The following is a 17184-nucleotide window of genomic DNA, read 5'->3' on the forward strand; positions in this document are numbered from 1 at the left end:
TGGGTAACTGTGAGCAGGATTGAAGCCTAGGATTGCTAAAACTTTTCCTGCTTGATGATGTCACTTTTGGTCATGACATCACTTCCAATGGCTCCTGACAGATTCTCATTGGAAAAAGTGGGTCCCAGTGCTAAAGGTAGGAGAACTGCTGGTGTATAGGATTGCAGCTAAATATCTTTGGTTTATTTTATGAGAAACTAAAGAAACCAAAGATCTCCAGTAGGATCTGGAGATCCTACTCCAGAATGGTTTATAAATGCCATTACTAGTCACACGCAGTCCAATCCTATCCACACTTTCCTGGGAGTAAGCCCCATTGATTCTAATGGGACTAACTTCTGAGTAGACATGCCTAGGCTGGGCTGTCAATCGGCTTCGGTATGAGCAATAATGTTTAAAAGAACTCAGTTTTGAAGCTTGACTTGCACGTGAAAGGAATCCTGCCGGAGGAGCTCTTGAGAGGGGGGGCGAGTGTTGGGGTGGAGATGCCTGTGCGCTCACTTGGGAGTTCTCCCAGCTCTTTTTCTATCCCATCTGGGCGCCCCCTTCGGTCTTCTGGAGCCCGGGCAGACGGTGAGCCTTAGGCAGAGGACTGTGCGGGGAGACAAAGGGGCGGGAGCTGCCTCTCGCCCTTGCGCAGCGCCGGCTGGCGGGGTGGCAGTAGCAGTGCGCAGCGCAGCCCCGGCGCTGGAAGGCGCGCCTGCCGAAATCTGCTGAAGCGCGGAGATCTGGTACGTGTCGGCTTTGGGTGAGGAGCCCTCCAGAAAGACGCGAGGAGGAGCCGCAGCTCCGCTCATGTGACCGGCGGCGGTGGCTTGCTGGGGCTGCCCAGAAATAGCCACAGCTGCTGCCTGGGCCCCGGTCGGTGGAGCCGGGAAGGGATCGGCTCCTGCGAAGGATGCGAAGGCGCAGATGATGGCCATACGCGAGCTGAAAGTGTGTCTGCTCGGAGTGAGTAGCGGGAGGGAGGCGCTGAATGCCGACTTGCCTTGGGGGGCTACGGTGGGGCACACACTGCGGGGAGGTGGGAGGAGTCCTGCTGGAGGAGGGCTTCTTTTGTCCTCTTTCCCTGGGGGGCCACGCAGAGGCTGGCTGGGGCTGGCGCCTCCCTCTGAAAACTCCGGAGCTGGAGCAGACTCGGGCTTCCCCTCGGCCCCCGCCTCCTGGACCAGCTTCTCGCTCCCACTTCCTTGCACCAGGTGGAGGCTCACCGGGCCACTTTCTGGCGGACGTGGCCTGCTTGGTGCAAGCCCCCCGGGGGGGGGTTCGCCAGCCTGCACGACCAAATGGGGGCAAGGGGCTTCCTGCGCACCGAACGCCAGCGGGTCAAGGAGCGCGCCTCCAGCCCTCCTCCCCGGCGTCTCGGCTTGCTGTGCGGGGATGCCTGTTTTGTGCCAGGGAGCGTGCAGTCGTGTGAGCCTCCACCTCCCCTCTGAGAAGTGGTTCAGGCGAGACGCGGGTTTAAAAGCTGCAGCCTTAGCCACGCTTTCCTGGGAGTAAGCCCCTTGGACTATAATGGGACCTACTCCTGAGTAGACATTCAGGAGTAGGAATTCGGCTACTAAGGCTGCAATCCTAACCACACTTCCTGGGAGTAAGCCCCATGGACTATAATGGGACTTACTACTGAGTAGACATGCCTAGGATTCAGCTCTATGCCTCAGTGAGAATCAGGCCACTGTTTCCTGTTGCCTTTTAAAATCTTTTAAAAGTTGCCTTTTAAAATCACACTCCTCCTTTTTCAGCCATTGAACCACAGAAGGCATTTGCTTTTTTTCCTCTGTTCCACAAGCTAAAATATGTTAGATCCAAACATGGTTTCTTTTTTTTTTTGGTGGTGGTTTATATTTAGCAAGTAATGTTTTTTGCTCCAGAGAGGAAAGAGATTGCTACATACTTTAACAGATTTTTTTTGGAAGAGTGCCTGCATGCGAAGCAGTTAAATAATAGACACAACTCAGCTAAAAATTTGTGTTTCTCTGCCTGACCATGTCCTCCTTTTAGAAAAGAGTTCCTTACAGCATTATGGTAAGTTCCTCTCAGCTGAAACTTGGCTCACACACAGACCAGTTCCCAGGGAATCATTTCTTTTCTGCTTTCAACTTTCTGAAGAATCTTTTAGTTGTTGAAATGAGACACTGTTTTTCAAGGCCGTGGTGATTTAACATTTTTCTTATACTGCATAGGCTTGCCTCCCATTCATCCTGGACAAAATAAACTCAGTTATTAGAATTAAGAGAACAACAGTGCATGCAACAAAAAGGGAAGACAACCGTTTAAAAATCTAGTCAGTCTGCCAGTAACATTTTTGACAAAAACAACCCCTGCCAGTTTGTATTCATTTACTGTAAGTTCCACAAAATGCCAACTTGGTGTCCACTGCACAAATCACTGATGATCTTATATATAATTTATGGAAGTTGACAAAACTAGAGTTCATTCCTGTGTGTACTCACTGTCATTGTCTAGGCTTTGGGGTCCCAGTGTTGACTTGCCCCCTTTAGGTATGCTGGTCTTGGGGCTGCAAAGGCCTGTATACTGGTCCTGGCCGAAGGGGTTGGGTCCGACAGGCTGGGCTTCTTTCAAGTTGGGGTGACACTGGGCAGACTGTGGGGGACATGCAGCCCAGGAAGGCCTCAGACATTGCTCAGGGAGGGGATTAACTTGCCCTCAGCCCTCCCCCATGATCCCTGACCTCTCACAGGGCTGGCAGGGGGCTCTCCTGATGGGTGGCTATCAGAAGCAGCATTCCAGGCAGGGGAATACTCATTGGTCTCTGGGGGGTCCACCAAGTGACCCACCTCTTCTGGCCAGAACTCTAGCTTTAAAGGGCTCTATGCCCTTTCTCCACCTTTTTCCTGTGGCGCCATCACCTGGTATGAGGTGAAGGCCACTATTGGCCGCATTCCAGCGGAGTGGTCTACTAGCATGCGAACAGGAGAAGCTCTGCCTCTTTTGAGTCCAGTGCTGCGCTCCCCTCCCAATCTCCTGCATGGAATACTTTTGTTCTTGTTACTAATAACTCTAACTCAAGCATTTGCTGTATACTATAGTTTTTACATTTTTATACTGCCCTAACTCCAAGAAGCTCAGGAGTGTGTTCATGGTTCCTGCCCTCTTTTTGTTCTCACAACAACCCTGTGAGGCAAGTTGGGCTGAGAGAAAGTGACTGGCCCAAGGTCACCAAGGAATGGGGATTTGAACCTGGATCTTCCAAGTCTAAGTCCAACTCCAGAACCACTATAGGTTTTGGTTCTGCCTTATTTCACTGGAATAAAGAAAAATACTGTATATAGTTGGACTAATGAACTTGTTACAGAAGTTTCATTCTGCATAACAGTTTTTCTCCATTTGCTGCCCAATTCAGATTTGTTTTACAGTATAGGTGTGCCTTGGTATCCACTGGGTTCTCCTCTGGACTCCACCTTGAATATCTGAAAATGAATCCTGGTGATGCCTTTAAAAAGATAGGAGAAAGTTTCAAAATCTTGGTAAAACAAGATTTTTTAGAATGCCCCCCTATATTTTTAAAAGGTATCCATGGTGTCCATGGATAACTGAAACCGTAGATACCAAATCCATGGATACCAGTGCATGCCTGTATCTAAAAAGGGGACATGCCTGCATATCTGCAAATTATTTGTCCTTTCTCACCATAAAAGAGATGTCAGTTGTAATAAATGGTAAACAAAGCATTCAAAACATCAGTGTTTAAGAAACTGCCTGATTTTTAAAGCAGTGTTCCTCAAACTGTGGGTCGGGACCCACTACTGTGTTTCCCTGAAAATAAGACCTAGTGTGTTTTTTGAGACTTGCTGAAATATAAGACATTGTGATCAGGGCCAGGATGGGGGGGGACGGACGGAAGGGGGCGGATGGAAAACATGACCAGGAATGCTCCGTGCCCGCCACCTAGAAAGCACCTGCTGTGCTGCCTTGGGCAGAGGATGCTGAGGAGGAGCTGAGGCAGGAAGCAGCAAGCGAGGCAACCCTGCCTACCAGGCTCTGAGGCTCTCCACACCTTCCAGGGAGTAAGTCCCATTAACTATAAAGGGACTTACTTCTGAGTAGGCAGGCAGGCAGGCATCCTCCTGAGTGCTGAGGGGATATTTTTGTTCAGTATATTTTTGTCCATGAATGACTGTGGATTGTTGTACTTAAAAAAAAAAAAAAATAAGACCTAGTGTGTTTTTTTTGAGCCATAAAAAATATAAGACAGTGTCTTATTTTCGGGGAAACATGGTAGGTAGGTTGCAAGCCAATTTTAGCTGGGTGAGGCTGAGGTGGTCTAGGGCAGAGGTTAAGAACATAAGAACAGCCCCACTGGATCAGGCCCTAGGCCCATCTAGTCCAGCTTCCTGTATCTCACAGCGGCCCACCAAATGCCCCAGGGAGCACACCAGATAACAAGAGACCTCATCCTGGTGCCCTCCCTTTCATCTGGCATTCTGACATAACCCGTCTCTAAAATCAGGAGGTTGCGCATACACATCATGGCTTGTACCCCATAATGGATTTTTCCTCCAGAAACTCGTCCAATCCCCTTTTAAAGGCGTCTAGGGTAGACGCCAGCACCACATCCTGTGGCAAGGAGTTCCACAGACCGACCACACGCTGAGTAAAGAAATATTTTCTTTTGTCTGTCCTAACCCGCCCAACACTCAATTTTAGTGGATGTCCCCTGGTTCTGGTTTTATGTGAGAGTGTAAAGAGCATCTCCCTATCCACTCTGTCCATCCCCTGCATAATTTTGTATGCCTCAATCATGTCCCCCCTCAGGCGTCTCTTTTCTAGGCTGAAGAGGCCCAAACGCCGTAGCCTTTCCTCATAAGGAAGGTGCCCCAGCCCCGAAATCATCTTAGTCGCTCTCTTTTGCACCTTTTCCATTTCCACTATATCTTTTTTGAGATGCGGCGACCAGAACTGGCGCCCCAGCCTGAGGGCCCTGGCCTCTTTGCCCTTAAGGGGCGGGGGAAGCCAGGAGGCAGGGAGGAGACAGCAACGCAATCCCCAGGATCACACCACTCGGGGCCGCAGGGGCTTGGCTGCATTCACCACAGCCTCCTGCAGCCTCCCAAGGGTGCAGGGAACCCTGCGCGCCTGTCCGCCGGGCTCCCCAAGGTTTCCAAAGTGAAAGTGAGGCGATGGCTAAACCGGAAGTGGAGTGCAATCGCTCCACTTTCACTTCTGACAGGGCTGCAAGGACTGGGGTGCACTCACCGGCCCCTGCAGCAGGTTCTGGGGGTGCGGGGAGCCCTGCGCAAGCCTCTGCAGGGCTCCCCAGGTCAGCAGCAGTGAAAGTGAGCGATCGTGCTCCACTTCCAGTTTTGCAGAGTCAGAGCGCAATTGCTCACTTTCACTGCTGCTGACCTGGGGAGCCCTGCAGAGGCTCGCACAGGGCTCCCTGCACCCCCAGGATGCTGCTGCAAGAGGCTGAAGAAGCTACAAGAGGCTGAAGGAGGCATTTTTTGATTGATATGAGATAACCAAGGAGTCATTCCAAATAAAGTTCCATGCTATCTGATACAAAAGGGGGGATCAGTCCCAAGTCCTGGTGGTTGAAGTCTGGGAAATGGCAACTCACTGAGTCAAGCCTGTCATGGATAGAGTTTCCTGTATTGTTGATATGGTTGCCCTTAATCAGGTTTACCAAATGCCTCCGGAGGCCCACATCTGGCAGTAGCAAAATACATCAGTGTCCTTGAAGGCTCCCATCTGCCACTTTGAGAATAGGGCTGCAAAGGACAAAACTTGCAGAGAAGAGGCGGCAGACAGTACTGGGAAGCTGGACTTCTCATTAGAACCATGGAGGGCAGGCCTGGGTGAATTACTACTTCACGGGTATCAGCCGAAAACTGGAAGTAGCAATTTCTGAAAATCAGAAGTAGCAATTTTCAGCCTTCCGGAGGCATCAGAAGGCCTTCGGAGGACCAAGGAAGTGGTGCACAACATCCCCAGCTCTCCAAAGGCCCCCAGATGGGGGCAGGGGGTGAGGAAGGTGGTGCCACCCCCAGATGTGTGGTACCCTGGGCTACTTGCCCCCTTTCCCCCTCCAGGAATACCACTGGGCCTGAAAGTTCAGAGTACAGGCTGGCCCACTGCTCTGAGGACTCAGGCCAGTCAGTCAACCTGACTTTCAGTCCTGAGCAGAGGAGGAATAGGGTGCCACAGGAGCTCCTTCCCTACTTGAACTATGAGTCTCTCAAGGGGGAAGGGTAAAGTTCAGAGGCACCCTCTTGGTGGTGAATAGAACCGCCCATGTGATCTTCCACAGGCTATACCCATAGTGCCTCCAGGCTTGTAGGCAGTTTACTCAATCATAGTAGTTCTGTCCTAGAGAATGAGCTTGCTTTTTCATAAGTAAAAAAGCCATACAACTCAATCCTGTGAACAGTTCTTTGCAAATAAGTCCCATTAAGTTCAATGTGACTCCCATATAAGTGTGAATCGGAATGTTGTCTTAGAGCCAGTATTCTGAAAGGTGAATGCACTGTGAAAGGCATGAATGCTAAATTAGATTTACAAGAACAAAATGAAAAAAGCATGGAAGAATTCAATGTACTAGGCTTACACAACTCTCTAGCTTGTAAACAAGAGTTGGAGAGAAGCACAGGAAACAAATAATATGAAGAACTTGTGTAGTGCTTGTTGGGAGGAGATTACTTCCTGAATGTAATATCTTAGAAAATCATTCACTTTAGATCAGGGGTCTCTCAACTTTTTAGAAAAAAAAATTAAATATCAAATTTAAATAAACACATTAGAGATGGAACTTAGATGAATGAATGGGCTCAAATGTCCAGGACTTCTCCAAGAACGAACACAACCCAAGAAATAAAGCACACACTTAAATGGACCCCCATTACCCCACCCCACAAGCACAACACTGGTTTGTTTGGTCAACAGGACCAGAGGCTCTCAGGGCATCAGAGGCTGGCCATGGGCCAGATAGAGGCTCTCCGCGGGTCACATCTGGCCCCCGGGCCGGGGTTTAGAGACCCCTGCTTTAGATCATAACATCTTCCATGATAATTGACAGTCAGTTTTTGCAAAAGTGCAGTGTGCTTCCTGTGGTGGAGCAAACTGAACAGTGTCAGACATGAACTATTAGAATATGGCATCTGAATGCTTATCAGCATGCCATGAATCCATTCAGTCATAAAACTACTGCCAGACATGCAAGAGTTCTCAGCAAGATAGCAGTTCCTAAGTATAGCATCTGAAAAGGGAGAATACCAGTCATGTCGTTGATATTAAAAATATTTATATACTGCTTTCCTACAAAAAGCTGACAAAGCAGTTTACATCACAAAATAAATCAGTATAAATCAGTAAAAGGCTTTAGGCTACAATCCTATACATACCTACCTGGGAGTAAGCACCTGGGAGTAAGCTCCATTCAACATAATGGGGCAAACTTCTGAGTAAACATATTTAAGATTGCACTATTAACAGCATTGTAGGTCTGCAGTGAGTTCTGTAGTCTTCAGTCATCCCTAAGAACTTTTTGTCATGCTGCTGCTGCTTTTTGTTAATTCAACAAATGCTGTTGTTATCATGATAGTTTATTCTGTTTCCCCATATTTCACTAACTTGCCTACGTGTTTAGCAGAATTTATTTTCTTATAATTCTAAAAAATATTTCTTAAGGTCAGCCATGTTCTCATTTTGTACACCCATTGACTGTGTGGCGAGAGATGACATTCACTAACCCTGCCCTCAAGTTCTGCAGGTGGAGATGAGAATTGGGTTTTCACCTGTACAGCTGTATACATGTTGGACCTATCTATACTCATGATCAGGCACTCTGGTATGTTCAGGTTTCCCAACTGTTGTTTACAAGCTGCCTGAGTGTAGATCCTGTTCTGAACTATGTCTGAAAGTACAGAGGTCAGTAACAGAGCCAGACAGGGTGTGGAATTGTACCATCTGTGCATTCAGTCTACTTATGGAGAATACAAGGAGACCTCCTTAGGACTACCTCTCCAGGCCTCAGAAAGCCTCCTGGAGGCATCCAGAAGGCACTTCCAGTTGCATCCGGGAGGTCCTTTGAGGGCTTTCCATGGATTTAATTATCTGTGGAAATCAGTAAGTATCTGATGGGGTTCCTGGAATGAATCCCCTGCAGATACCAGTGCTCCACTGTACTGATCTGAAACTGAAGCAAAATTGTGGATAATAACCAACAAAAACTTGGAAGTAAACAAAACTTTGATATATTAAAAGTGCATTTTCCAGTTATATATTTTCAAAAATTTTATTTTTACTCAGCCAAAGCCAATATTCCAAAATGTCAATTATAAAGTAAACAATTCACAAATAAGCAAACAAATACAAAATCTGACACAACAAGATGTAGATCTAAACAAGATTTAGATGTAAGGTGTGTTTTTATTCATGTATCACACTTTGCTCTGGCATCTTGAGTGGTCACTGATCATATGCAGTGGTGTCACATCGATGGGGGGGGCCACCCTAGGTGCAAGGCTTGGCAGGGTGTGATATGACACCTCGTGAACCTCCCTTCAGCGATCTTCACATAGCTTCATGTCTAGATGGTGCACTCTCAGTCGTGTTTTTGCTGTTTGCTAGTGAGAGAGCATGGTGGCTGGGCCCAAAGTGGCCTGAAAATCATAGAAGGGAGTTGGTCCTTTGGCAGTTAAACCTATGCAAGAACCCAGAAGGTTGGGGGCAATGTATTATGTCATTATGTCCCCCCAAACTTCTGGAATACTGCTGAAGGTAAGTGCCGCTGCCAGTATCACCCCAGGTGTGCTGCAAAACAGAAATGCACCTGCTCATATGTCACAGAAATGACACCTGCACCCTCATGTTAGTTCCAGAATTAAAAAATGATGTGGATGATTTTAACTTTGGTGATATACAAGTATATTTTAGTCATGGTGAAATGAAAATAACAATTGGAGACAGTCTGTCCCCCCTTTTTCTCTTCTTTTTCAACAGATTATGTAAAACCTGAAACTTTCATAATTGGAGATCTCTTGTAATGTGAGACCCTAAACTGTAGTTTGCTAATTTGTGCAGAAATCCAGACCAGATCATATGTAAACAGCCATAAGCTACATATCAAAATAATTGGGGAATCGCAACAATATTTTTAAAAACAATAAAGTCATTCCAAAGGCAGTACTTTGAAATACAATGATACCTAACCGAGACCTCAGTCATGTAATGAGGAAACAACCCAGTCTTCTAACATACATCATCATTCTTCTGAGCTCTCTTGGGAGGCTAGTTCACTGACCCGTTTTGAACCAGATTCTGTTTCATAGAGATGAAACTGAATATCCAAGCATGTGGTCCTTTAAGAACTCATTGGAAAAGTCTTTGTGAGAAAACCTCTTCATAAGATGTAACAATTTTTTTTATTTCCTTAATCCATATAGAAATTAATGCAAAGTTTCACAGCAAGATGAAAATACTCATTTTCTTCAGGATCAGGCTGTTCTGTAAAAAAAGAAAAGTAAGAAAAAGAAAAGTAAGAAGAAGAAAGAGCTGCTTCTTGGATAGAGACATAGATGGTTTCACTTGACTGCAAAATCATAAATTAAATCAACTTGGCTCTGCTTTTAATTTTTAAAATTGGTGTATAGATATTGGCAAGTAAATATTATTTGATGGATCAGAAACTGTGGGCATGAATTGGATGTTCATTTGACTACACAGGAGAAAGTACTGTATGGCAAAATGCAGGTGCCTGTTTGCGTTGCATTGTTTTCAGTAGATGAATCGTTGAATGCCCATTCTCATTTTGATATAATTAGTGAGTTTATAGTACTACAGGATGAGACTAATTGTTCGTGTGGGTTCCCTTCCAAGCACTATAGCAAATCAATTTAAAAAACAAAGTGAAAAACAACCTTGCTGATCTTTTGACAATAAGATAAGAGTCATTAAGAAGATAATCCATCAGCACTTCACTCAGCCCCTCCCTTCACCAATGCAAAATGATCACCTTTCTTTCACTGGGGTGGGGGTGTGCCTGCTGGGGGAAGGGAGGGGTCCGCAGGAGAGAGAAGGATTGATGGATTGTTAGCCTGCTGCAGCGCGAGCGCTCTCTCTCTCTCTCTCATTAAGAAGGCTGTTAAAGGACTGTTCAGTTTTTAAAACCGATTTTAAAGGGGTGCATTTTCCCCTTCTCCAGGGATCAGCACATTCTTCTCATTTGCAGGGGCCATTCGTGTTGAGTCAAATCTGTGTATAAAAAATCTGTGTTTTTACAGGCTGGACCTGTATTTCTTTCCCCCACTTCGAATCAGCCATACAGCGACATGAAACACTCACATGGAGTGGCATCCTTAGAGGGGTGGTGAAGCCCCCAGCCCATCTGTCCACCACCCTCTACAGCGTGCTGTTCCATTGGGGACTCTGAACCTCTTCCACCTAGCTCTCAGGTGGCAGCCTTCTCTCTCCAGTGCAGTTGAAGGAAGAAATGGGGGTGGGGGGGGAGGCTGAAGCAGCTTCATATAACTTCTCCCTCTTAATCTGGTACTTGCAAAGCACCAAGTAGGCAGGGAAAGGCAATTTCTTAGAAGTGTGATGGGCTATGGCCCTGCTCTCCACTGCTTTTGTTTGCTTTGCATAGGAGAGGGGTTTCCCATGATCTCCCGCTCCTGTTCATTTCAAAAAGAAGCAGCTTGGAGGAGAGAGGCCGCCTGGCCATTGTAAGTGAAAGGGAGAATGGGGGTGTGACTGCTTTTTTGACCGCCTGCTCTTTTTCATCCACGGTGAGGGAGGTGTGCATGCACATCCATGGGCACTTAGGGTGGGATTCAGGCAGCACAGGGGCATACACCACCCCTGCCTACCTTTTGGGGGAGGGCAGCATTTCATTCCCTATAAGCGTTGCCACAAAGTTAGAAGCCAAGCTCAACACCCATATATTCTTATCTACAAAATATTTATATAGATATAAATATTTTATATATTGCTGACATTTAAAATATTTTGGCAGTGATTTTCTGAAAACTTTGGGTGGACTTTGACAGTTTTATAGGGCACAAACAAAGTAGGGAAGAGAAGGGGAAACCAGCATTTGCAGCCTTAATCTGTAGGCAAGAGTTCTTCTGGTTTGTGCATATGTGTTCGTGGACTGATGACAGAGTCTGTGCTAAAAATGAAACACCCACACAAGGCAACAGGCCAAAGATGCATGGCTCACTCAAAAGTACCAGCATTTGGGATTTTAAGGAAAGTGTTCACATTAAATAAGAGGGAAAAATACGGTTTGCTGTTTTACTGATTCTTTTACCAGAGGATGCTGTTCAACAGCTCCAGAGTACAGAACCCAACATGTGCAGTTAAAAATAAAACAGAACTTGGTAATTTAAATGGTGATGTCTGGATTGATTACATTGACTTCAGTTCTTTGGCTATTCAATCATTAATGAGCTAATACTATAGAACGGGGTGTCCAAACTTTTTGGCAGGAGGGCTACATCATCTCTCTGACAATGTGTTGGGGGCCAGGGAAAAAAAGAATTAGTTTACATTTAAAATTTGAATAAATTTACATAAATGACTATATTAGACATGGAACTTATATGAATGAAAGAAGGTCTTGCAATAGCACCAAGGGCTATAAAAGGCCTTGCACAAAGCAAGGCCGGCCTTTCCTTTGCTGTCGCTGCTGCATCACAGACGTGAAACAGCAAGCAGTGGAGGGAGCCCTTGTCCTACAGCTCATGCGAGAGGTCAAAAAGTTGTCCTCATGCTGAGAGCAGTTGTGTCGGGCCAGCGTGGGCTCCAGCAAGTCTCTAGAGGGCCAAAGTCTCATTGGAGACTGGGGGCTCCCCGTGGGCCGAATTGGGAGTCTCTGAGGACCGCAAGTGGCCCCCAGGCCGGGGTTTGGGCACCCCTGCTGTAGAAGAATAGTAAGTGTAATGTAATCATAACTACTGGATATGCTATTCTTAGATAACAAATTGTATTGTGGCCAGTTCAGACTTTGTGCAAAATTGTGTTTTATTTATTTATTTATGGGATGTTTCTATTCTGCCTTTCTCCCTGAAGGGACTCAAGGCAACTTACAGCATAGCTTAAAGACAAAAGCATAAATCACAATCAAGACAATTAAAATATTAAAGCCATCACAATTAAAAACATCTTAAAAAACAGCAATCAGACATTGATACAATAAAAAGAGCATCAGCAGCAATTTTATAAACCCCAAACCTGTAAAAATCAGATGTTAAAAACGATGTTAAAAAGGCAAAGAACTCAGAAGGCTTGTCTAAAAAGAAATGTTTTCAGGCCCGATGAAACGTTTCCAGAGGGGTAGCAGTTTGTAAATTAAGGGGGAGGGAGTTCCATAACGTTGGTGCCATTACTGAGAAGGCCGTATTTCTTGCTGCCACCCCATGTGCATCCCTGGGTGGTGGCACTTGTAAGAGGGCCTTCTCCGATAACCTAAGGGGATGAGCTGAACCATATGGAAGTTGGTGGTCTCTTAGATACTTTGACCCTAAGCCATATAGAGCTTTAAAGGTCAAAACCAGCACCTTGAATTTGGCCCAGAAATGAATGGGCAGCCAGTGTAGCCACTGGAGAAGTGCCCTGATGGAGTCAAACCACCTACCTCCAGTAACTACATGGGCTGCCTCATTCCGCATTAGTTGCAGTTTCCAAACTGTCTTCACGGGCAGCCCCACAAAGAGCGTGTTACAATAATCTAATCTTGATGTCACCATGGCATGGATCACCATGGCCAGGCCTACATGATCCAAGTATGACTGCAGCTGGTGCACCAGCCAAAGCTGAACAAAGGCCCTTCTGGCCACAGCTGCCACCTGGGAATCCAGGAGCAGCTGTGAGTCCAGGCAGACCCCCAACCTGTGTACCTGCTCCTTCAGGGGGGGGTATAACCCTATTCAGTACAGGATGCTGTTGCTTCCAGATATCTTTCAAAAGGCTTCTCCTGCCCACGTGTCACTGCTTGTTTGCAAATATGTCTTGATGCTAGTGAATGCAATTTTAAAACTGTCTCTTGCTTTAATGATGAACTTTGGCAACAGCAGTAGTAGCAGCAATACTGTTTGAGCAGTTTTAAAATTAGCTATACGATGCTGTGTTTTACTGTGTTTTGCTTGTGATTGGGCTATCTTCATATACTATGACTGGGGAAGGAAGTAAATGGCTCATGCCAGTTTTGAAGGTTGTTCACCTATATTCTAGACTAGGGGTGTCGCTTGTTTCATATGGCAGGATGAATAGCATTCATGGCACCTGTTGGGGCTGGAAGTGACGTCATTAAGCAGGTGATGACCAGAAATAAGTATCTTTTTCTCACTTAGGAACTCATTAGCTGCAAATGACTGAAGATTAATTGTGCAAATCTTGATCACATTTTCGAGATATGGAGGAGCCTAATTATCACTGCACTTGCCAAGGCATCACTTCACAGCTCAGCTGCTGAACGGTGCTCTGCAAAGTAACGCCTCAGCAGAAGCAGCCCTGTTGAAGGAGTGGCCAGCATGCTAACCAGGCTGTTCTGGTGCATTCACAGCTTTTCCCTTTCTCACCCCCCTTGACCTGCCTCTTCCCCTATATACTGTTTCTCTCCTTCTGAGACCTTGTTCCGTCTCCCCAATGCCTTTGGAGAAGTGGTGCTGCTGAAAGGGTGGTACTGGGAGTCTCCCACTGGGAGAGCCCAATTATAACGTGGGCTTTTCTTTCAGCAGTGACACCTCAGCACTGCTGAAAGGGTGATCTGCGTGATAATTGGGTTTCCCTTTTAGCATTGCCACTTTTTCCAGTGCCTCATTTTGCAGCTCAGCATCTGAGAGCCGCTGATGGTGGTGTTGGGAGAGCCCAACTGTTATGCAGGCCGGATAAAAAGCTTCTGCAGTCTGCATCTGACCTGTGTACCTTATGTTTGACAGCCCTGTTCTAGACTGTGACTATTTTTATTATGTCGTCTGCAGTTCTGTTGCCAGTTATATAATTCTATGTTCCTCCAGTTATATGTACAAAAGTTCTTTCAATACCTGCATAAGAGGGCAGGATTGTGGCCATAATATTCAGCAGCTTTATGCCTCTAGAGATAGAATATAAATTTTGAAAAGCTTAAATAGGTATAAATGACTGCTATGGAATATATTTGTTCCAATGCAATTGTTTTTCTTTGCCAGCAGTATGACAGGATGTTGCTGATGTAACTGAGAGTCCTTGGGTGACCTCTGTTTTCTTTGTAGTCCACAACTATTACTGACTACCAAAATTGGTTTTTTCATTTGCAGAAGTTGAAAAGATCTTTATGACATACGTGCTTGAGGAATGTATTTGAACATTCTGTTTTACAACAGAAATCTTTGCAACATGCTACTAATTAAAAGTGACCTAGCATAAGTATAACCCTTCAAAATGTCTAGTCTGCAAAAAAAACTGCTTTGCCTCATAGTTTTGTATGCGAATAGATAAGTCCTGGCTGTTGTCTGCTGCCTCTTTAAACCACTGATCAGAAAGAGAAACTGTAATCTTAAGATGTTACGGTGCTGCTGAAGAAAGAATTAAAAGATGCTTGCTCTTGTGTTCTTAACCAGCCGGTATAGTCTCATCACTTGGTGGTAATCTGAAACTTGGAAGGTCTTTTTTTTGTTGCTTGCTTGCAAATATTGCTATGCAACATAGTGTCCCTTTAAAATAGATTGCTCTCAGGTATTTTCTTATTTTAAAAAAGATTGGCATTTTGAAAAGTGACATGGACAAACTAGTAACAGGTCGCAATGAGGTCATGAAGCATGTGTAGCACTCAAGTTGTTTTCATATTATTAACTGATGGGGCCAGTTGGCCCAGCCAGCAGCAGGAGGAAGAGTGGTCTTTGGTTTTGGTTGATAGCCTGGCATTCCTGCTAATGGGTTAGCAGGCCTAAGCCATTTGGGGGTGCATCAGAATTACCCCACACCAGCTAGAAGACGCACTGTCAGAATGCAGAGAGACCATTTCTTACATAGTAGTCAACAACCTTTTTAGTACACTGCATACCACTTTGGTTTCATTGTCTGTGTGCAGAGTATTGTTCTAGGCATGACGAAGCTGTGATATTCAAAGTTACAGTTTTACTGTAAACTTTACTGTATGATTTTACTATTGGAAATAAATGTTAAGCACATAGGGAGACTGCAAAAATAAAATGTTGGTTATATCATTTTGTAAACAACGAAGGCTAATGAATAGTAGTTATGGTGATGTGTTGTCATTATTAATATATAGTGCAATCAGTGTACATGGTGCTTTATGTAGAGCAGGGGTGCCCAAACCCTGGCCCGGGGGCCACTTGCGGCCCTCAAGGTCTCTTAATGCGGCCCTCAGGGAGCCCCCGGTCTCCAATGAGCCTCTGGCCCTCCGGAGATTTGTTGAAGCCCATACTGGCTCAACGCAACTTCTCTCAGATTGATGGCAACTGTTTGACCTCTCGTGAGCTGTGGGATGAGGGCTCCCTCCACTGCTTGCTCTTTCACATCTGTGATGCAGCAGCGGCAGCAAAGGAAAGGCCAGCCTTGCTTTGTGCAAGGCCTTTTATAGGCCTTGAGCTATTGCAAGACCTTCATTCGTTCATATAAGTTCATCTTTAATATATTCATTTATGTAAATTTATTCAAATTTGAAATGTAAATTAATTCTTTTTTTTCCCCGGCCCCCAACACAGTGTCAGAGAGCTGATGTGGCCCTCCTGCCAAAAACTTTGGACACCCCTGATGTAGAGCAAACCCTGGCTCGGGGGCCAGATGCAGCCCCTGGCTAGCCTCTATCCAGCTCGCAGCCAGCCTATGATACCCTAGAGCCTCTGGCCCAGTTGACCAAATACAACTGGAGTTGTGCTTGTGGGGTGACGGAATGGGGGTCCATTTAAGTGTGTGCTTTATTTCATGGGCTGTGTTGGTACTTGGAGAAATCCTGGACGTTTGAGCCCATTCATTCATCTAAGTTCCATATGTATTTATTTAAATTTTTTATTTAATTTTTTTTCTGGCCCTCAGCATTGTTCCAGATATCTGATCTTCAGCCAAAAAGTTTAAAGACCCCTGATGTAGAGTAAAAACGACCATTCCCAAGAAACTTAAATAAATTCTTGCTTACTATTGCTTCAAAAAATTTGACATAAATGTTGCCAATCCAGCTTCAAATAGGAAACAAAAGATTTACAAAATCTTTTAACATTGTACAAGCAAATTACATAATGGTTGGATGGTGACTTAAAGTTGATTTTCATGTGTGATTTTACTTTGATACATATTTACAGTTCCTTTTGCATCATGACTATGTCCTACATTTGACTGTGTCCGGAGGAGTGGACATAGTCAAATGCAGGTTTAAATCTTAGTCAGATCTTGTCTAGGGTCCTCCCCCTAGTGGCAAGATTAAAAAATAGCACAGAGAGAGCAAGATTTACATGCACGAAAGCACTGCATTTTCTATACTTTTACAACCCAAATTACTTTTAAAATTTACACCGCATCTTGAGCAAATTTATTTAAAATTGTCCGTTCATTTCTGAGAGATTTACATACCAGTAATGTTTTTAGGATCCAGTAATATTTTACTTGCTGGCTGCCTGTAAGTTTTGACAAAAGTCAGGCCTCATGCCGGTGAAATAGACTATGGCCTCCTGAATATGTAAAACTGATTTTACGTTTAAGGAATCTTTAGCTAGAAATGTTGTTAAAAAATAAAACAGGACAGTAGCAAGCCCATTAGGTATATGAATCTGCTTGCCCACTTCACTCAACGTCAGAGGCCTTACTTTGTTTTTCCCCTCCTTCTGAAGATTGTTTGGGAGACACACATGAGAGGGCCTTTTTGGTTGCAGCCCACAGACTTTGGAATCCTGTTGCTCTGGAAGTCCTTCAGTTTTTCAATGTCGACAAAAGCTTTTTTGATCAGACAGGTGTTTCAGTTGAATTGATGACCCATATCATTTATTGCACTGTTAGTAATATTAGCTCACGGATGGATTTTTTAAATATTGTTTTGATTCTGCGTTAATTGTTGTCTATAGTTTTGTTTTTGATGTTTTATTAATATATTAATTTTTTCTAATTTTGTTGTAAGTTGCCTCAGGGGTAGAAAGGAGGGTAAACTTTTTAAATACATTAAAAGGATTCTAAAGGGAATGCCTTGATCTAGGTGATATTGTTCCTGAACCTCTTTAGATTGTGACGATG

The 17184-nt window shown here is 44.9% G+C and overlaps 1 protein-coding gene across 1 annotated transcript in view; it reads left to right on the top strand.

Annotated features, from left to right (window-relative positions):
* Positions 1–592: 592 nt before the first annotated feature.
* Positions 593–17184, top strand: part of RAB31 (RAB31, member RAS oncogene family) — a 68607-nt gene continuing 52015 nt past the window's right edge. The window contains exon 1 of the mRNA XM_066625386.1: positions 593–951. Coding sequence (XP_066481483.1) covers positions 913–951 — 39 coding nt within the window. The 5' untranslated portion in view covers positions 593–912. The remainder of the gene's footprint in view (positions 952–17184) is intronic.

The sequence above is a fragment of the Tiliqua scincoides genome, chromosome 4 (assembly GCF_035046505.1).
Source record: "Tiliqua scincoides isolate rTilSci1 chromosome 4, rTilSci1.hap2, whole genome shotgun sequence".
Classification (NCBI taxonomy): Eukaryota; Metazoa; Chordata; class Lepidosauria; order Squamata; family Scincidae; genus Tiliqua; species Tiliqua scincoides.